This window comes from Mustela putorius, unplaced genomic scaffold (genome assembly GCF_011764305.1).
Source record: "Mustela putorius furo isolate JIRA1106 unplaced genomic scaffold, ASM1176430v1.1 tig00000127_pilon_pilon_pilon, whole genome shotgun sequence".
In the NCBI taxonomy this organism is placed as follows: Eukaryota; Metazoa; Chordata; class Mammalia; order Carnivora; family Mustelidae; genus Mustela; species Mustela putorius.
In genome coordinates this window covers 15,018,787-15,039,169 of record NW_025421288.1, presented here as the reverse complement: position 1 = coordinate 15,039,169, position 20,383 = coordinate 15,018,787, and the positions used below count along the sequence as shown (strand labels likewise).

The window sequence follows — 20,383 nt, the reverse complement described above, 5'->3', positions numbered from 1 at the left end:
CCAGCCTTGCCTCTGACCTGTAGTGCCACCTCATGCAGGTTGAGGGTTCTAGCCTCAGTTTCCTTACCTGCAGAATGGGGACGAGTCATGCCAAGTCCCAGTGGTGGTCCTGGCACGGGAGGGGCCGTGCAGACCTGTGCACTGTCCCATGGGTGGCTGCAGGGGCAGGTGTCGCCTCGGAGCCCTCCCAGCTCAACGCCCAGCAGCAGCACGGGCCAGTCCCAGGTGAACCCCGCATCCAGCCCCACGGGCCCACCACGCTCCTTCCCCGCTGCCCCTCAGCCTGCCCCGCAGGCCCCCGCTGTGTCAACCCCTCCTTAGGGAAGCCGAATCGGGCAGTCTCACCCCTGCACTGAGCCCTCACCCAGAAATCTGGTCCTGAAACCCAACTTTCGATTTCAAGAAATAGAAACTCACCCCAAAACTGCCAGCATGAGGAAGGCGACGTGCTGACTCCCATACCAGCCAAGTCCCAGAGAGAAGTGGCTTCAGGTGTGTCTGGATCCAGGGCTCAGAGGTGCGGAAGGCGGCGAAGGGCTTTCAACAGCCCATGGGCCACGTTGGGTGGCAGGCCCGTGGCTCGGGGCTGCTGTCTGAGCGGGGCGGTGCAGGATTTCCAGGCCTGGAGGTCGGAGGGAAGGTGGCCAGGGGACTGCGGTTAGAATTCCTCCCTGGGACCGGCCTGCCCGAGGGAGATCGGGAAGCCTCCTCCGCTGGCCAGCAGTAGGGGCGCGGGGGCTGAGACTTTCTGACCCAGTGGGCTCCGCGGGACCCGAGAAGGGCAGAGGGAAGTGAGGAGTGTGGGCTGGCCCACGGGGACCCCGTCCCCAGCGCTGCTCTGAAGGGGGAACCGAAAAGCCAGGCCAGTCCCCGCAGCAGGGAGACGGGGCCGCACCCCGAAAGCAGGCCTCGTAGCCCAGGGACCGCTGGGGGGCCCCAAGTCCGGAAGCCCCTCCCGAGCCACAGGGCCTCCGAGAAGGTCACCAGTTCTAGCAAAAGAGGGAAAAAATGTAGGACACCTCGGATGAATGAGGGTTTTTGTGTAAGTGTATTCCCAGATATTTCCTACGACATTTTATGCTAAAGAAAGGGTCATGGTTTATCTAAAAATCCCAATTTTTAGCTGCGCATCCTGCAGTACCTCCAGCACCCCTACTCTGGAGGGTCTCCAAACCCCTCTGGGCCTCACCCCTGCCTCGGTGTAAGACACCCCGCCCTAGGGTTAGAGCAGGACCCTGGAGTGTGAGCAGCCTGCGCAGGCCTGCACACACACACGGATCCAGTGCACGGACTTCCTCCCTCCCCCTCCTCCCCCCCCCCTCCCCCCTTCTCTTCATCCCTCCTGGTGATCTGGGACGGGGACGAGGGCTCTGTTCCCAGCCCCACCCTGACAGCAGGACCAGGCCCCAGCTCCTTGCTGCCCGTCTGGCTGCCTGCCACACCGGGACATACACAACTGTCCTATCAGCAAAAACAGGCCCTATTTGCACACGGGGTCTGGACTGTCCGTGGGGAGGGAGACCCCACACACACCCACAGGGGTCCTGAGTCCCGGACTGCAGAGGCCAGGGCATTGGGGGCCATGTCCTTGGCCCCAGTGAGGGACTCGCTGCTGTTTATGCCCTGTGGAGTGGCCCTCGGGCACGTGGCTCCTGGCTCTGCTGGGGGAACACGGCAGGACCCAAAGCCTAGTGCCCCCACAGTGAACTCCTTGTCTGTTGGGCTAGCCGTCCACAGAGGTGAGGGGCTGCTGCGTGTCCAGTGTCCCTGTAATGTCCAAAGGGCAGAGATGCCCAGGAGGAGGAAATCACCTGAGCTGTGGGTACCCAGGGAGGGCTGCCTGGAAGAGGCGGGCCCTGAGGTCAGTCAGGTTCACTGTAGCCCTGCAGGGGGGGTTCACCAAGGTCATTTGAAGCTGAGAAGACGGAGGTATGGAAAGAGGGAGGGAAGACACCCGGGGGCACGGGCCCTAAGTAACGGGGAAGGGACTGCAGACCCAGCCTCCTTCCACGGCAGCCTCTGCCAGGGCCGGAAGGGCATTTCCGGCTGGCGGGAACAGCATGTACACATGCAGCCTTCCTTCCCAAAGATGAGGGCCGGCCCATCCCAAGGGGCGCCGGCCTTCCCTCTCCCCCCGACATTCCTGTCTCCGCGCAGTGGCCAGAGGGACGTTTCAAACATAAACCAGACCATGCGCTCCCTGCCTAAAGCCCCTTCTTCCTGGAATGCAATCCAGGCGCCTTTCCACGGCCCATGGGCCCCACAGCCTCACACGGCCCTCCTAGCCTTACCTGCCGGAAGCTCCCGTGTGGCCCGCCAGCCTCCAGGGGACTTGTCCTAGGCCCCTCGGCCCATGCAAAGGGTACTCTGGAGCTGGACCATGGCCGGCCAGCCACGCAGTCCCACCTGGGGCCGCAGGTCGCTCCTGCTTCTCTCCCAACCGATACCCTGATCCCTGCGCCACCTTTGGGTCTCTGACCCCAGAGCCCTGGCTGGGGTGGCCAGCTCCCCACCAGGAACAGAAGTCCCGCCATGTCAGGGCTGGTGTGGACCTGTCCCTCCCAAAGCCCTGTGCCTGGACCAGAGCCTGGCATGCAGAAAGTGCTGGGCCAAGTCTGTGGTGGCCCTGCTGTCCGGATGAACTGACCACAAACAAAGGCCAAGCCAAGCCCCACCGTCGTCTCCCTGTCGGTGCAGGTCAGAGGGGCAGGCAGGAGCAGACGGCATCTACCCCAGCTCACCAGCGCCCAGGAAGTTCAGTGGGGGCTCTGACCACCCCGTAAATGCCACTTCAAGCCCACACGATCCCAGGACGCCAGCACGGGCCCACATCGGTGGCCGCCGTGTTCCACACCCGCTGGGCCAAGACCAGGTGCTTCCGCTTCCTCTCCCCAGGCCGCCCGCCTCGGGTGCTGGCCTTCTCAGCAGATGGCCCCACGCACAACATCACCCAAGACCCTGAGAGCCCCCTCTCCATCCACCCCATACCTGGTCACCGAGCCCTGACCCCACCACCAGGGCCCGTCCCCGTAATCTCCTCTGATCTGGGGCCATTCGGCCTCGTGGGGTGTGTCCCCTGCGGAGAGAGGCGGGGGCTCAAGAGACAGAGACGGAGTAGAGCATCTTGGTCCTGGTCTGTTTTTAGCTGGTGGCGACTGTCCCTCCAGAGGCCAGTGGCTGCGTCCTCAAGGCCTTTTGATCGTCTTGCCATTGCTACGAGATACCCGGGAGGCGGCTGCGCACTGCTGACAGAAAGAGGGAAAGCGGGCACTCGGGCCCGCGGCAGGGGCGGGGCGGGGTGGTGTGAGTCAGTGCGGTTGGGCCCTGGGTGGCTGGGGAGGTAGAGAGAAAGCTTCGGACGCGGAGAACGGGAAGAAAGGGACACGAGGAAGGAAAGGAAGGGGGGAGGAGAGAGGGTAGACGGACGGACGGACGGATGGTGGAGGGATGGACGGACGGACGGACGGACGGACGCGACAGGATGGTGGAGGGGTGGGTGTGAGTGGGGGTCGGGTGATGGACAGGTGAGCGGACGGATGGACAGATGGACGGACTGGGATGGTGGAGGGGTGGACAGCCGGGGAGTGGGTGGGCGGAGGGTTGGACGGACTAATGGGATGATGCAGTGGAAGGGTGGATGGTAGGTGGTGAGTGGGTGGGTGGACGGACGGATGGACAGATGGACGGACGGGCGGAGGGGACGGGGCGGTGGAGCGAGGTAGGTAGGTGGGTGCATGGATGCGTCGTGGACGGGACGGAAGACGGACAGAGGGGAGGGAGGGAGGGAGCGCGCAGACCGGCAGTCTCGGTGGAGAGATTCGAGCAAGGACCCCTCAGAGCAGGACTGTGTGGGCCTCGAGCCCTCCAGGCTGGCTTCCCTCCCTGTTCCATGCACCTCAGAGCAAACAAGTCTGTCATCCTGCCAAGGCCTACGTGTTGAGCCATATCCCTTCGGGACTCTTCCCCGCTCGTGAGAAGGTGCTCCGCATCTGCTTCCTGGCCTGCCTGACCCCCTGCGTCCGGGGCCGCCGTGGGGAGAAAGTGTGTCGAGTCTGCAGCTCTGGCTCGCGCACAGCCGCACAGGGGCCCCCGTGGGGCCCTGGGCTCCGTGAGGGGCCCGATGTGCGTCGCTAGGTTCCAAGGAGACAGGCTGGGGCCCTTCTCCTGGCCCAGAGTCAAAGGAGGTCTTAGAGCTCCTCCTCCTCTGTACATCCAGGTCCCTGGTGCCCCTTCCAGAGCCTTCGGGAGTGGGGACAGAGTATCCTGTTGCAGTGGCCAACCCCAAGGAAGACAGGGCTCTCGGGACAGCCTGGCCTGCCAACATCGTCCCACGGCACTGGCACCGTCCACACCCCCAGGCCCAGGCCTGTGCGAACGAAAGGGTGATCCGAGCCCCTCCCCGGAGGACCCCCCACCCACCCCCTCTGCCCGCCAAAAAGGAGCAGGAGGCGCTGGAGGCCCCACAAGAGTGGGGGCAGAGAAGGAGACTGAGGCCCCGGGCTGAGCTACCCCCACACCCTCGGGCCAGAATCCCCCGGAACTCGGAGGCCCCGCCCTCGGCCGAGGCTGCTCAGGGGTCTCCGGGCTGTACCGACAGCTGCCTGCGCTGAGTCACCCGCACCTGTTGGGGGCGGGGGGTGGCGGGCCCGGGGGGCTGGACCAGCTGGACACATTCCCTGGCAGGCGGCCCCTGGCACTGGGGGCCAGAGTGTACACACAGCCCTGGGTGAGGGTCGCCCGCGCAAGATGAATGTGGACAGCTGGAGGCCCGGCCTGGACACGGTGGCCGGCCCGAGGCCCTTCGGCGCACCCCCTCCCAGCATGGCCCGTTTCAGGGAGTGAGACTCGATCTCCCCGTTCTGGGGCCACCCCTGCGCGGCGTACGCAGCGAGAGCGCGCACAGACCGGGCCTCGGCGTGCAGCGGGCTCACACACGGCAGGAGAAAGTGCCACGGCCACGACGACGGCCGCTGGGCCAGGCGCCCCCAGATTCAGGCCTGGGAAGGCGGGCCGTGGAGGGCGCGCTGGCGAGGACTAAATAGGAGAGTAGTGCTCAGTGCTGGGGATGCTGAGGGCCCCCGGGGCTGCCCCGCCGGTCTGGGCAGACTTTCGAAGGCCATCAGAATGGGGGTTCGGCTTGTCCTCCGGCCCTGCGATCACCCCGCCCAGAACGGCTCCCGGAGCACCAGGCCCTGGTGTGGGACAGGCCTCCCTCCGCCCACGCCAGAAAGCTGAGCTCGCCCTGCGGCCCTGGAGGGGGACAGGGAGCCACATGGCGGGACCGTGCTGAGGCAGCAGCGTGTCGGAGGAGGGGGGCGCTTGCCCGAGGGCGGCCGCGGGGCCGTGGCTCCCGGGACTAGCTGTGCGCGCCCACTGGGGGGCCTTCGTCTCCCGCGACCCTCCCACTCATCCCTCAGACGCGGCCCCTCTCAGAGGCCCCCCTGGACCCCAGGTGCCCTCTGCCTTTCATCACTGCGTCTCTCCCCCAACTCCAGGATGCCCCCGGACCCCGCGAGCTTCACTGCATGTGCCTCGAGCTGTGTGCCGCCCCCAACACCCTGTTGAGTGGGTGCCCGTGCGCCTGTGAGCCACGGCCTGGCCCCAGGAGGGGCCGCCCCTCTGCCCCTGGAAGTCACGCCCCAGACGGAGCTGTCGCCACGCCGTGAGCACACAGAGGACAGAGGCCGAGCAGGGTGCGCTCGGGGCAGCGGAGCCCAGGGGCGTTCTGCACGCCCTGCACCTGCGCCGGGGGTGGGGGGCCGGGCCGGGCCTCGTGGCTGCGGGGGCCGGGCGGTGGCCTTGCCTGCGCTCCCTTCCAAGGGTTAACGCCGAGCTCCTCAGGCAGCAGCGCGTTTGCATTTCACATGAAAATGTTTTTGCAGCAGACCCGGATGCCAGCATTTTTGTGGTCACAGTCAGATGTTTTTAACTACATTGGACAGAACCCACGACGGCTCTTTCCGTGGCTCCAGCCAGTTTCTGAGCGCTACCTTGAACCCCCGTCATACCCCAGGACCAGGGCCGTGTCGGCGCCCCTCCCCCCGGCCTTGACAGACTTCAGTGGCCCCAGAGCCAAGCTGACCCCAACGTGGCAGCCACGTAGGGTCCCGAGCTGCGCCTGCCCGCCCTCCCTGCCCTCCGTCCACCCACCCAGGGGAAGAGCAGGTTCCCCAATTTCAGGTCCTGGGGCCTTCCTGAGGCTCAGCCAGGGCTCCGTGGCCACAGGGCAGAGCCCGGGGCTTGAAGTGGGGGCCGTCCCAGCTCCACAGAGCGTGTGGGAGCCTCCGAGGGTGGGGAGCAGGGAGCAGAGCCGCACACGGGGCCGGTCCTTCCCACCCAGGGTCCAGAGCGGAGCAGAGCATCGCTCTGAAGGCAACCCGAGTCCTCGGGACGTGTTGCTCAGAGTTCGGACCGTGGGTTTGTGGTCAGGAGAGCCTCAGGAACCTTCTGGAGACACTTTCCCTTCTCCACTGTGCCCCACTCCCTCACCTTTGCACAGAACATGCTTATCTGAGTGTCAAATGCCCTGAGAAGGCCCGCGGGAGAACCTACTTGGTTTAACTCTTTGCCGTCCCAGAATCCCTGTTATCCACAAAACCAGCTTCTCTTTTTCTGGCACAAACACAGTAACATCTGAGTGAGTGTCTTGTCAGGGAAGTTGCAGGACTGTCAAAAAAACCAAAAAACAAAAACCACGAGTTCCGTCCCTTCTCCGGCCTGCGTCCACACTGAGGGAGCCCCGCCTCTCCTGTCCCCTAGAGTGGGACACACATGTGCTGAACCCTGTTTCGCCTGTCCCCACTGTGTGCAGACCCCAGGGCTGCCCAGGAGCGCTCGGAAAGGCAGACCGAGGCCTTTCTCAGATGGCCAAGCCGGTGACACGTCTGAGCCCGATGCTGGGGGCCCGCACGGCACGTCGCCACAGTGGGGGGGGGGGGCAGAGGGACCCCCATTGTCCCCTCTCCTGCACCGGGTCCCCCGCGGCCGCCACCCCCCGCACTGGTGCACACAGCTCAGGCACCGTGACGTGGCCCCAGGGGCCCACCCTGACGCCAGTTGTTCCAGCTCAGCTGCCGGGCCCGCACCCCGCCCCACCTGTCAGGCCACAGGTCCTCAGCGCCAGCTGCCCGGAGTCCCCCTCCCCAGGCCTTCCCCTGAGCCTGCCAGGCCCTGCTCTCAGCTGCCACCACAGTCCCCTCCACGCCCTCCCCAACAGGCGTCCCTCCCGCTGCCCCCAGGCCAGCAGGCTTGTGTTGGGGGGAGGGGGGAACAGCCCACTTGCCACTTCAGAAGGCAGGTGGCGTGAGGGGCCCCGCCTCCAGCCGAGCCCCACCGCCCCTGCCCCAGCCCTGCAGGACCCCCACCTCTTTGTGCTGCCCATTCCAGCCTGGAGGGAGGTCAGGCCTCTCCTGTCCCTTTGGAAAGACCAGCCAGAACTCCCCCTGGAGCTTCTGCTCAGCAGGACTCAGGAGGGTCTTCTCCTAGCTCTCAGCCACTGCCCCGCGTGTTCATTCATGTGTCCGGCGTGCCCCGCGCACTCCAGGCATCAGTGGTGGCCAAGATGGTGGGGGTCCGGGGCCCCAAGGGGCTGTGACGTGTTGGGGAGGGCAAACAGGAATCAGGAAACAAGCGAGCGAGACAGCCGTCTGAGAACAGCAAGAATGGGGGGTTCTGATGGAGCGGACTTCCAGGGCTCTGAGGGTGTCTCGTGGGACCCGAGGCCCACATAGCAGGAGGGAGCCGGCCAGGCAAAGAGCAGGTTCAAAAGCCCTGGGGTCGCAATGTGGGGCCTTTCCCGGAGAGGCCTCAGACCGTGTCCTCCTGGTTCCTTGGAGAATGTGCTTCTCTCGGGCTGGGCCCTGCCATGTCCCCCCAGTGCCAGCCGCTACCTGCACCGCCCGGGGCGCTTGGAGGCGAGGGTCTCGCGGGACTACCAGGCACTCAGGGACACGGTGAAGGCATCTGGTGAGGGCTCACAGGGAAGAATCCCCTGCCTTCCTGTGCCAGAGCCCCAGGTTCTCTGTCCCCTGAGAGGTCATCTGAACGCCACCTTCTCTCCATGGGTTGGTTCGACTCCGGAGCACCTAATCCCCTGCCCCTCGAGATCCTGCGGACCCTGGGTCCGATCCATGTCAGCCGGCTGGGGAGGGGGGCTGGGGTCTCAGCCGTCACCCCGGCTGCCTCCCGACCTCTCCCCACCCCCCCGTCCCTCCACCCCTCCCATCCCAGGGGCACACCCCATTTGTGCAAGAACCGGGGTTGGTGGGGAAGGTCACCCATAGCCGTGTGGAGCTACCGTGAACACCAGCTCGGTTCCACAGGGGCCCCCCAGGTGCCTGCTGTACGCCTGGCCCTGAGCGGGGGACTGAGGGGCTGGAGACAGACGACCCGCCGGAGTAAGAATGCCCGGGATGGGCAGGGGACGGGAGACACACCCCAGAAGCACCTGCCCACAGTGGGGGTAGGAGTCAGGTTGGAAACACCCCTAAGCCAGGGGCGGGGCCAAAGCAGACTACATGAGCTAGTGCATTGCTCAGCCTCCAGGGTCGAGCTGGCCTTGCCTTCTAGAAATGCCTCTGAGACACCAGATCCTGTGCATTGTCTTACAGTGTCGCTGTGGTGCTGGGGGGACAGGGTGCATCTGTGTTTGCCGCTGGTTTGGGCCAGGTTGGGCGTGTGGCTTTATCTCCTACATGAGGCAACACTCCATCTTCCCTTTGCGCTGGGACACTTTGCGTGGGATCCATGTTTCCTGCTTCCGAAAAATATTACAGAAATCACCCCCCAAAAGCTCGGCTTGAGCCTGTCTGGAGGAGGGCAGGTGACTGTCATGTCACATCTTCCAGGGGCTTTCGGTTCATTGGGATCGTCTCCTTCATTAGCCACTGGACAATTTTTCCTTAAAAAAGGATTCATCCCATCAAGTTTTTAGTTTTCTAGGACACGATGCATTCAGCTCAGTCTGCTCTTAGAGATGTTCCTCCCCTTCTGTTCCTAATTTTTTGTCACTTGCCGAACGCTTACATACATTATTGGCTCTCCAAAGAACCAGCCTTTGGTTTTACTGGTCAATTCTGTTTTCATGAAAATTTTTCTGTTCTGCTAATGTCTTCCTTTATCCTCTCTTGTTCTTTCTTTGCAATCATTTTGGTGTTCTCCCTCCACCTCCTTGAGTTGAAGCTTATCCTTAACCTTTCTGATTTCCTAAAACTGCTATCACTGTTCCTCTGAATACCCTTTTGGCCGCGTCTCACAGTGTCTCTATGTTCTCGCTGTCACTGTAGATCCTTCTAGATAGGTTTAATTGCGATTTAGTTTCTCTTTACCCAAAGCACCATTTAGAACTACATCCTGTGACGCTCTGTGTGTGTCAGTCTCGTCGGGCCTCTTGGTTATTAATTTCCTGTTTTACTCCAAGGCACGGACTTTTGGAAATGCGTGGACTTCCTTGGGGAGCCAGAGGAAGTTGTTACTGTGACCTTTGTGTGCACGTGTGGAGGCAGCCGAGGCTGGTTGCCGACCCACTTGAGCTTGCTTGCAGAAGCACTCAGTTCCTCCACATCCTCATTTTGTCGGTTGGTTCCCCCACTGTGGCTCTCCGCTCCTGACGAGGGGCGGTAGTTGCGACAGCACTGTGGGTCTCCTGGTGATAGAGAGGTCTCGTCTGACCGCTCCCGCTCCGCCCTCTGTGTCCTCCCTGCGGACCCATGCAATGGGCTCTGCTCCTCACCGGGCCTACCCCTCTCTCTGGAACCCCAGCCTCGGGGGCCCTCACCTTTCCTGGCTCACTGCTTCCACCATGCTCCGCCGTCACCTCCATGGTTGGGATCCTCGATCCCCTTCTGTTTGCAGACGTCCAGCCCTTCAGCCTCTCCAAGGACATCAGCTCTAATCTGAAGGCTGATTTGGCTGGCCCTGCTTGAGGGTGAGGTCACCCCTGCAGGGGCTTTTGCTTCACAGGGAAGGTTGGGCACCCTGGGTGTCTTGTGAGTCCTCATCTCCGGGACCTGTAGCTCAGGAGGCTGTTACAGCGTGAGGGCTGGCTCTCCTGCTGGCTCTGGCTCTCAACACGCGTAAAGGCCTCGTGCAGGGGAGGAGGGAGGGGAGGAAACTGACTGGGGCCTGGCAGGATGAGTCTGGGGTGCACGGTGAGAATGCTGCAGCTTGGGTCTTCACACCAACCCCAGCGGAAGCTCCCGAAAGCTTTTGGGGGGGCTGTTGACTGTTCTGAAACATTGCTCTGGTGGCAGGGGTCATGGGGCCCACGGGGGCTGGCCAGGCTCCGAGGGGATGGGAGGTCGTCAGACCTGAGCCAGAACAAAGGAGGACAGGTAGAGAGCCCTGGGGACGCCCAAGGGAGAGAGACCTGCTGAAGGGTTCTGTGAAGTCCGGAATCGTGCTGCGCTCCATACCATGGCCACCGACAGTCTGCCCCCCCTACTGTCATTCTAGCCTGTTCATGGTGGCTTTTGGATCTTTGAGGTGGGCCCTGATCTCCCTCCCTCCCTCCCCACATCCCCCTGGAAGTCTTGGAAGCCACTCAGAGGTGCCACCCTGTTGCTCACCTTCATCTCTTTGCCTGGAGCATCTCCCCCTCTTACCTGGCTGGCCCTTGAGGTGCCCCTGGAAGGACACCTCCTCCAGGGGGTCCCAGGTACCTTCCACCGGAACCGTGTCCTTTCTCTATAAGTGCACATGAGCATGGTGGTCACATATCAGCCCCAGGGTCCTGTCCTACTCCCTGTCGCCTCATACAGCAAAGGAGACTTTGCAGATCAACTGAGTCAGGGGTCTCGAGATGAGGATTATCCTTGCTCGTCCAGGTGGGCTCAGTGTCATCATAAGGGTCCTTACAAGAGGGACAGAGGAGGTCAAAGTCAGAGGAGAGGCCATGACAGTAGAGGCAAAGTCTAGAGAGGAGAGAAGATTCTTGGCTGTTGGCTGTGAAGGTGGAGGATGGGGCCATGAACCAAGGAAGGCAGCGCTTCTAGAAGCTGGAAAAAGCAGGAAACAGATTTGTTCATGGAGCCTCCAGAAGGAGCACAGCTCCAATGACACCATGACTCTAGCCTCGTGGGCTCCTGGCCTCCAGAGCTATGGGGTGGTCAGTGTCTGCACCCTAAGTGTGTGGTGACTTGTCACCACAGCAGTGGGACACTGACACAAGTACCAGCATGGGGCCAGGCCCTGGGGTACAGCAGCAGACAAGGTGGACCAGACCCTGCCCACGTGGGGGTTGTCCTCCTGGAGGTGGGGGAGAGTGGGGACAGCCATTTAGTTAGAACCGTGCTGAGTGTGATAAAGCTGGGGGGCACACCACAGCAGTTGTGATCCCGTCTCAGAAGTTAGCAAAGGCATCCCATGGAAGCACACTGTGATCCGAACAGAAAGGATGTGTGAAAATTAGGTAGACTATGCAGAGGGATGCCAAGAGCATCTAAACAAGGGGCGGCACGTGCAAAGGCCCTGAGGCAGGAGGGAACACATCTGGCTTGTGGATCTGAGTGGAAGTAGAGGGCTGAGCACAGGCCAAGGGAGAGAGTGGGGTGAGAGAGGGAAAGTGCCAGAAGGTGATACACCCTGAGGGGCATCTCAGGGTGAGGACAGCAGGGTTCCCCAAAGGACATAAGGCAATGGAGCTCTGCATTTATAACATTACTCTGAAATTCAAGATCATGTAATCAGTAAGCCAGAACAAGATGCTATGAAAAAGAAACAAATTGAGGACAAGAAAGAGCCCCTAGAAATGTAAAATAGACCGCTGAATTAAAAAAAAAAAAAAAGAAGAAAGAAAAAGAAAGTGATCAATTGAAGTAAATCTCCCAGAAAGTGAGATAAAGCCAGAGAGATGAAAAATAAGAGGCACATCCAGAAAGCATGGGGTCAACCCACGGAGGCCCGCCACGCAAATGCCAGACATTCCAGGAAGGGACATGGGAGAAGGCTGAGGGGGGACCATAACTGAGAAGAAGGGCCCGCTGGAAACCTGGGGCCAGATAGGGCAGCTGATGTGCTCAGGCCCTTCCACCCTGGAACTCCCAGGAATCTTCCTAAAGAACTGACAGGTGATCTACCGAACCTTGTCCTTGTCCCCAGTAGAGATTTACAGAAACGCCTTCAAACTTCTGAAGGAAAATTGAATTCTATACCCAGCCAATGTAACCATAAAGGGCGAGGCATTTTCAGACACTCCGAGTTCCTAAAATTTTCTTTCCACGCCTTTTCTCTGGAGGTTATGGAGAATGTGGGAGAAACCAGGACGGAGGAGGCTCCAGAAGTGGGCAGGGTGGCCCCGGCCCGGGCCCGAGCAGGGGCAGCAGCTCTGGGGGAGGCCCTCCAGGAGAAGGAGTGTGGTGGTCTCAGAAGCAGACCTGGGGCCCCAGAGCTTCCAAAAGTGCAGAGCACCATGCTGATGAAGGCATCACTAGAAAACACGGTGGCAAAGCATAGATGCTGTAGCTCCAAGGGAGCCGGGCACTGGGCACGGATCACTGTGGACTGAGTCAAAATAGCAGGGGGGCCATCTGGGGAAGCGGGAGGCCCCAGAGTCATGAAAGGGTGCAAGAGCTCCATCCTCATTCCCTGCCAGGAGAGATGTCTGAGCTGATCGATGGGGGCGTCTCAGGGCGTGCGCACTTCTTAAGGCTGCTGCGGCACCCGCTAGAGGGGAGTCTTAAAAGCCGCTGTCCCCTGTGGGGGGCAGGGCATGAACAGGGCCCCACGTGCTTCTTCATCGTGAGCTGCAGAGTGAGTGTGTCCTTTGGGTGGCTGTGCCCGGCCACACTCATCCATGGGTAGCTACCGCTCCCTGGAAGGGCCGCCGTCTCGCTGGAATGTGACGTGATCACTAGGGGACAGGGGAGACCAGGGGACCGATGAGGGCCCATGGCCAAGGTCCTTGGGGTAAGGGTGGGGGGAGGGAGAGAGGTTGAAAGAAAAGAGGACTCAGGAGATGTTTAGGGACCCAAATCCAGCCTTAAGGGGTGGTGGGGTCAGGGGAGGGGAGGGACCTCATCAGGAAAGCCCTCCCCCCAGACTGTGGCTGGCCCTGCCGTGGGGGCAGGGAGGCTGCTGTGATCCCCAGGCAGGAACACGGTGGGGGGTGATGTGATGGGTCTCTGAGATGCCTGGATGGGGCGGTTCGCACGCAGTGAGGGCATGAGGCCCAGAGGAGAGTCTGAGCTGCCCATGGACGTTGGAGGGCAGCAGGGATGGCACTTCTTTTTTTTTTTTTTTTAAAGATTTTATTTATTTATTTATTTGACAGACAGAGATCACAAGGAGGCAGAGAGGCAGGCAGAGGGGGAAGGGGAAGCAGGCTCCCCACCGAGCAGAGACCCCGAGGTGGGACTCCATCCCAGGACCCTGAAATCATGACCTGAGCCGAAAGCAGAGGCTTTAACCCACTGAGCCACCCAGGCGCCCCAGGGATGGCACTTCTGAAGAAGGAGCAGGACAGGGTCACCGGCAAGAGATTGCAGGGGCAGGACAGTGAGCCAGGACCGGGCCATCCACGGGCCACAGAAGGACAGGCAGATGTGGCAGGGCAGTAGCTGGGGCTTGGGCATCCACAAAACTCAGGGGAGCTGGCATCACCAAGGGGTGCCCGTGCCACCTAGGGGACAGGAGACAAAATGGGGACACCCCATTGGGTATGGCCGCACAGAGCTATGGAATATATTTGGTCTGACCGGATGGGCGCCGTGCCAGTCGGGTACATAGATCACGCCACCTTGGCCGCCAGGTCCCCTGTGTTGGCACATCGGAGGTTCTCCGGAAATTCCCGTGGCCTGAGTGCCTGGGCGAGGTGGGGGGCATTAGAGACGAAGACAGCCAGGTGTCCACAGAGGCTGGCACTGCCCGGCAGAGGGGCCCGGGAGCTGCGGGCCCGCTCCACTGCTCACATGGCGGCTCCTGCCTGGGGCCGGTACAGGAGGTGGCACGTCTGGCCGCAGCCTGGGCCTGAGACAGAGGTCAGGTGGGGCCAGGATATCCTGTGTCCAGTGCCAGGACCCAGAGATGGTGGGAGCAGCTGCTTCCCCGGGGTGCGTCCGAGGCCGGGCCCACACCAGGGCCTCCCTCCCTGTGCAGCCCCAGACACTGGGTCCCTGGGCCTGGTCCCGCTGCCGCGCCGCTGGAGCGCAGACCTGGATGGCCAGGGGTGGGAGGGAGGGCCTTCCGAGCCCACACGTTCCGACTCCTCCACCCGCCCTGGCTCAGCATCCTTCCAGGGAAACGGGCGTGTCCTGTGCGAGAGCTCCGGAGGCCCCGGTGTCAGAAAGAGGCTCTGAGGGGAAGCGAGCATCCGCGAGCGTCCACGAGCGTCCACGAATGTCCGCTCGCCAGCATCCCTTCGGCACTTGTTGCCAGAGGCCCCACCCCGTGTGCCTGAAGCGACACCATTGGCGCTTCCTTCTTTGGGTTAGATGTTGTCTTCGACAAATATTTTCTGAATGTCTGCTATGTACGAGGCACTGGGAACCCGGGGGAAAGTATGTAGACGTGCCCTTGAGGGAGTCGTGTACAATGAGGCCACGGACAGTAAATAGACAATGAATTATCTTCTGCAGAGAAGGAGGGATTTCTCCCAACACAGTTAGTCATTCACACTTCACTATGAATGAGTTTTTCCTGTTCTTTCCTCGGTAACAGACTGGACCAGGGTGGCCACTCGCTCCGGAGACGGGGGTGCGGGTGGGGGCAGTCAGAGCAGAGAGGAGCAGGACAATAACTTCCCATAGACGCTTCCCCGGCTCCCAAGTTCCCAGGCTGCATCCCGGGGACCCACCCCCCCCCCCCCCCCGCCTCGGCCCGGTGTCAGCTCCTCCTGCCCGCGTACCCTCTCCCTGAGGCCTCGCCCTCCCTGCTATCCTGGAAACGATTTTGTTGTCTGTGGAGATCATGTGTAACCGCCTGGGAGTTACACGTCTCCGGAGCGAGCAGCCTGTTACCTAACCAGGCCTGGCTCATGCCAATGCCTTGAGTAATTATTGGGGGGCGGGGGGCCGTCCAGCCCGCAGCAGAACCTCTGCGGGGGAATGCTATTGTTTTTCGTGTCAGCTGCATGTTGAGGCTACATTTCACATCGGCTGTGACTTGGAAGGAAAGAGGGCCCGGCATTTGAAAAATTGAGAAATTGAGAGCGGGGTGGTGGAGGCAGCTTAACCCCTCGGGCCCCCAGCGCTCCCCAGCTTCCCAGGGCCGCCTGACAGAGAGCAGGCTTGTTGGGGATCAGAACCCGTGGCCAGGGCCGGCAGCCGCCCCTTGGCAGCACCAATGGAAACGGCCGTGCGGTTACGCACAGACAGTCACGGAAACTCAGGAGGACGGCCGTGTTGGAGGCCGCGCCAGGCCTGGCCTCCGAGCCCTTCCTCCCTCTGCTCCCACGACCGGCGGCCAGGTGCCCACAGCACGCAGACGGCTCCGGGGTGGGGGGGGGCTCCCCCGGCCCACCCGGCCCGCGGCTAGTGCGCCCCCCGGGAGCACACAGAGGGACTTGGGCACACATCGACTGGGGACTTGGGCACCTACCGTGTGCCGGGAGCCGCGCCAGGTGCCGGGGAGGCCACGTACACCCCCCTTTCTCAGGAAGCTTGGTCCGGGGAGGGGCGGGCAGGAAGCCCACAAGCGCCACGCATAGAGCAGCCGGGACCAGGAGGAAGAAAGCCCCGGTGAGGGAGCCGTGAGGCCGATGGCAGCCGCGGGAACCGAGGGAGGGGCCCCTGAGCCAGATGGGCGCCCCGGGGGCAGGGGCAGGGCTGCCCAAGCCATTCTCCACCCTCCCGACACCCCGCGGTGCTGATGGCCAGGTTCCGACCCCGCCAGAGCCCTGGAAGCTTCTTCTACTTTCTGATATTGAAGGCTGAACTGACTCACTTGCTTAACTGTTCCCTATGTCATCCAACAAACCTTTACTGCAGGGCCAGGGACATCAGTCCTGAGGTCCTGGGGTGAAGACCTGGCTGGCTCAGGGGACAGTGACGTCAGGCCAGTAGGACTCTGGCGAGTGGGACACGGTGAGGGTAGGACACTGGCAGGACCAGATCCGGGCCTGGCACCCCCAGAGACGGACTCTGGTGGGAAGGTGCAGGGGGTTTGAGGCTCTAAGCCCAGAGGGGGTGTGCTCTGATTTACATGCATCTGAGCTGCCATGTGACCGGGCTGGGGACACTGGGGGGGGGGGGGGCACAGAGAAGCAGTTGGCAGGGCTGACAAACTAGGTGGAGGGCAAGGGGATTGGTCCCAGCTGTTGCCAAGACAATGACATCAGTGATAGCCTGACCCAGAGAGAACTTGGCCACCGCTGGAGACGCAGGGCTGAGGTGTGCACAGCCCTGCGGGGGAGCCCAGGGCCCTGCCCTCCGTCTGCTTCATGGTCTGCCAGATGCCTCTTCTGCCTCACGGTCCCCGATGGTGGCTCCCACGGTCACCATCACATCTGCATCCCAGCAGCTGGAAGGAGAGACAAGACCTGATGCAGAAGGTATCTGCCTCAGCTTCTCCTCTTTCCACTGACCAGAATATAACACATCCCCAAGTCACTACAAGGCACCTGAGAAACCGGAGCTCTACTCCATTTAATTCATGGTTGAGAGAGAGAGAGAGAGAGAAACAGCTGTCGGGACAATGTACCATCTTTGCACAGAACAAATTCTCCAGGCAGTCTGGAGGCTAGATCGAACTGGGTGGGAACCGGATGTTGGGGGTGAAGAAAGCAGAGGGCACAGCCGCGGAGCGTCTGGCTACAGAGCAGCCACCAGGCGACGGCCAGCAGAGAAAGGGACACAGAGGGGACTTGGAGGACAAAACCCAGGAGAATGTGGGTCCCAGGAGCTGGAAGGCTTCAGCAGGGGGACCCGCCCCCACAGAGGAAAACTCGAAGTCAGGACAGGACTCACGGGAAGTGACGCCTGAGCCATGGGTGCCAGGGACCACAGTCCAGACGGGGAGGGCTGAGAAGTTCGTGCACAACTTCTGGTTACACATGGCAAATTAACTCATGTGTTCGCTTCTACCCTCTCCCAGCCCCATCAAAATGACAGTAACAGCATTTTAAGTGTTTTAAGATGCAGATCAACAAGGCTAAAGTGATCAGAAGACAAGAAAGACACCAAAAACTGTCAACCAAAGTTTAGAAATGGGGAAGCAGAGGGACCTATGGAAACCAGGAGTGTAGACATCACACCTGGCAAAAGCAAGAGACACTGATAAGGGAAATGCTCCCAGCCCAGAACCCTGGGCAGGCTTAGGGTCAGGCACCCCAGGTGGCCTCCGGAGTGCTGACTGCAGACCAGGGGGACATTTACTGAAGATTGTCTGAGCAGACACATCCCTCATCACCCATCCACCACCACCTCCTCGGCCCATGAAGCCCGCCCAGCCAAAAACAAAGCTTCTCAGTCCCTGGAGAAGCTAAATCTGAGAGGTTTTGAGTGTGGGGACACCAGGAGCGGTCGCGGGCGGGGAGCGAGCCATCGTGATAAAAGCAAATGGGATTCAGCGAACACTTTGATGCTAAAAAGTAATGCTCCTACCCTCTTCCCTCCTTAAACCCCCAAATGCCCTCACTGGGGTGCAAGATTGTGATTTAAGAACACCAGCAGAAAATGGACATCCTAAGTTTTCAGAGAAAGAAAGTAAGTCACATACTAGCATAGCGAGTCAAGCGGCATTGGACTTTTCAACAGCAATGCAGAAAGCTAGCATATAATGAAGAAATGCCTTCAAACTTCCGAGGGAAGGAAGTATTTCCAATCTAGAATTCTACACCCAATCCAGCTCTCAGATATGAAAGTAGGCTAAAGACATTTTCAAACATGGACGGACCAAAGTTTTACTACCACATGCTTTTTCTCAGAAAGTTACTTGGGGATATGCTTCAACAAATTTAAGGGAAACCAAGAAAGAGAAGAGGAGGCTCCAAAAATCAGCAGAACGCAACACCAAAAGATAGATGATGATAGATAGGAAAAAGAAAGAAAGATAGATAGATAGATAGGGACTGGCCAGCCAAGGAAATTCCTAACATGAGGGGGAAAGAAGTTCTAGTATTATTGCTGTCCAGCAGACCTGAAGAGCAACCAGTCCTCCAAGGACTGTAAGAAAAAAACTTCTAGGAGAAAAAAATAAAAGCTGATAGATTGCTGATGTTCCCAAGTGAATGAATAGAAATTTTACAATTCTGGCAGAAAGTTCAAGAATAAGCTAGTGACAGATGCATTAAAAATTAAGCAAAATAGGGGCACCCAGCTGGCTCAGTCAGTAGAGCATGCAACTCTTGATCTCGGAGTTATAATTTTGAGTCTTTCGTTGGGTGTAGACATTACTTAAAAATAAAATCTTGAAAAAAAAAAGTTAAATAAAACATGAAGGCAATTCTTAACCCCAGGGAAAACAAAAAGTTGTAATCCTAGGAGACCACATGACTCAGCTGAAAACCTCATTTATGTAGGCACATAAAGTTCCATAATTTTTACACAAAATGCAAACGGCATATGTTTTTTAGAAGATTTTATTTATTTACTTAGAACACAGAGAGAGAGGGAGAAGTAGACCTCTGCTGAGCCGGGAGCCTGACATGGGGCTTGATCCCAGGACCCTGGGATCGTGACCTGAGCTGAAGGTAGACACTTAACCAACCGAGCCACCCAGGGGCCCCACTAAATATTTATTTAGCCTAGAACTGCAATATATTGGGAGCAGAGGTTGTGAAAATGGAATCTTAATCTCTCCTCTTCCATGTCAGGCGGTCGCTAGATAATGTCTAAAACTGCAACAATAAGGAATCAACATAAGCAAGTGATTGAGAAACACCAAGGTGAAGCCCAGAGACAGCTGAGAGGCTGAGGAGTTGCCTCCGGGGTTGACAGAGATCGCACCCGTGGGCAGCGGGCTGCTGGCGGGCGGCGAGAAAACTCCATCACGGAGGAGCGATGGTGCGGGAGAGCAGGCGGTCTGACGACGCCCGGGGGGGGACGAGATGGTCAGCAGAGGAGCAGGGGCTTCGGGAGGGGCCAGCGAGGGTGTGCTGCCGGGCTTGGGAACAGCAGAAGAGTGGGTAAGGAGGCGCTTCTAGCTACACGGGCACACTTGGCACTGGGGGGTCCCTGGACCCGAGCCGCTAAGCCAGAGCGCTGGGGCCGCATGAGAGGGGTGGCCGGGACAGCGGAAGGCTCATCAGTGGGTGCCCACCCCCCGTCTTTAGCTCAGGTTGACAGAAGGCCGGGGGCTCCCGCCAGAGCTGAGATGGTCTCCGAGGCCCCTGGATCTAGGCACAAGTGGGGAACCTGCAGGCCGCGAGAGTCGGTGACCGGGGTCCTGCTAGAGGCCGCCAGACCACACCCAGTCTGGGCCGCGTGGGTCCCCCCCACCCAGGCCCGGGTTCCGAGCAGCTCTTCCTCCCAGCCCCAGGAGCAGGAAGGGCGCGGGCTGGGAGCCGCAGGATGGGGCCTGAGTCTCTCATCAGCCCTCAGGTCAGCCTGGGCCAGATGGGCCCCCAGCCAGCCCCCGACCTCCTTCCTGGGTGGAGGCCTCCCCGCCCTTCCGCTCACCTTCTGAGCATTCCGGGCTTTCCTAGGAGCACCCCCCCCCCGCCCCCCGCCCCCGAGTCCTGAGGCTGGTGGAATGGCCGCTGGGGGATTAGGGGGAGCTCTGGGTCGAGGGTGCATGTGACGGCCCTCGGCACCACAGGAGCCCCCGGGAGCTGGCCACGTAGGAAGACGGAGGACCTGACCCCTCGTTAAGTCTCCAATGGTGGGGGGCCTATGGGCTTCTGGAGAAGCTAGCATATTAGAGGCCCAAGAGCCACAGACCCGGGGCCCGTGCCCTGCAGTGCCCACTATTCAGGGGCTAGTGTGGGCCCTCAGATCCCAGGGAACTGGGCTAAGGGAGGCCCCTGTGTCCAGAGACTGTCTCTCTTGGCCTGGATGGCCTTCTGCAGCCCTCCTACTCTTCCTCTGGGGTCCATGGGGGGGGGGGGGGGGGGCAGAGGCTGAGAGCCAGGCCCCTCCCACCTGCCCCCAGCCCCCAGCCCCACCTCTTAGGACACAGCCCCAGGCAGCCCCCTGGAACTCAGGGCATTTGTGTGCTCCCCCAGCAGCTCTCCGCAGACCGCCTTCATCGGTGGCTCAGATCGGACCCTCCATCGCCTCTTGAAGCAACCCCCCCCATCCCTGTCTTGGGCCACAACACAGGCCTGGGGAGGCGACCAAAGGCCACGTCCCATGTCTGCACGTGGCCAGGCCTGGTCGGCTGTGCCCCACCGCGGGACAGGCGAGCCAGTGTGACCTACACGCGGGGCCCCAGGGCGAGACCACAGGCAGCAGTGGGGAAGGGGGGGCCGGGGAGCGGGGCGGAAGGGAGGGCTGGGAACGTCCGCCTGCCT

General features: G+C 60.7%; 1 protein-coding gene across 6 annotated transcripts in view; it reads left to right on the top strand.

Moving 5' to 3' along the window:
• Positions 1-20,383, top strand: part of KCNQ1 (potassium voltage-gated channel subfamily Q member 1) — a 306,866-nt gene that overhangs the window by 270,856 nt on the left and 15,627 nt on the right. The window contains exon 16 of one of the 6 annotated variants that reach the window (XM_045066475.1): positions 5,496-13,259. The exons of 4 other annotated variants lie outside the window; for them this stretch is intronic. In XM_045066475.1, coding sequence (XP_044922410.1) covers positions 5,496-5,666 — 171 coding nt within the window. In that variant the 3' untranslated portion in view covers positions 5,667-13,259. Of the gene's footprint in view, positions 1-5,495; positions 13,260-20,383 lie in introns of those variants that run through there. One more of the 6 variants, XM_045066483.1, reaches the window with a different exon arrangement.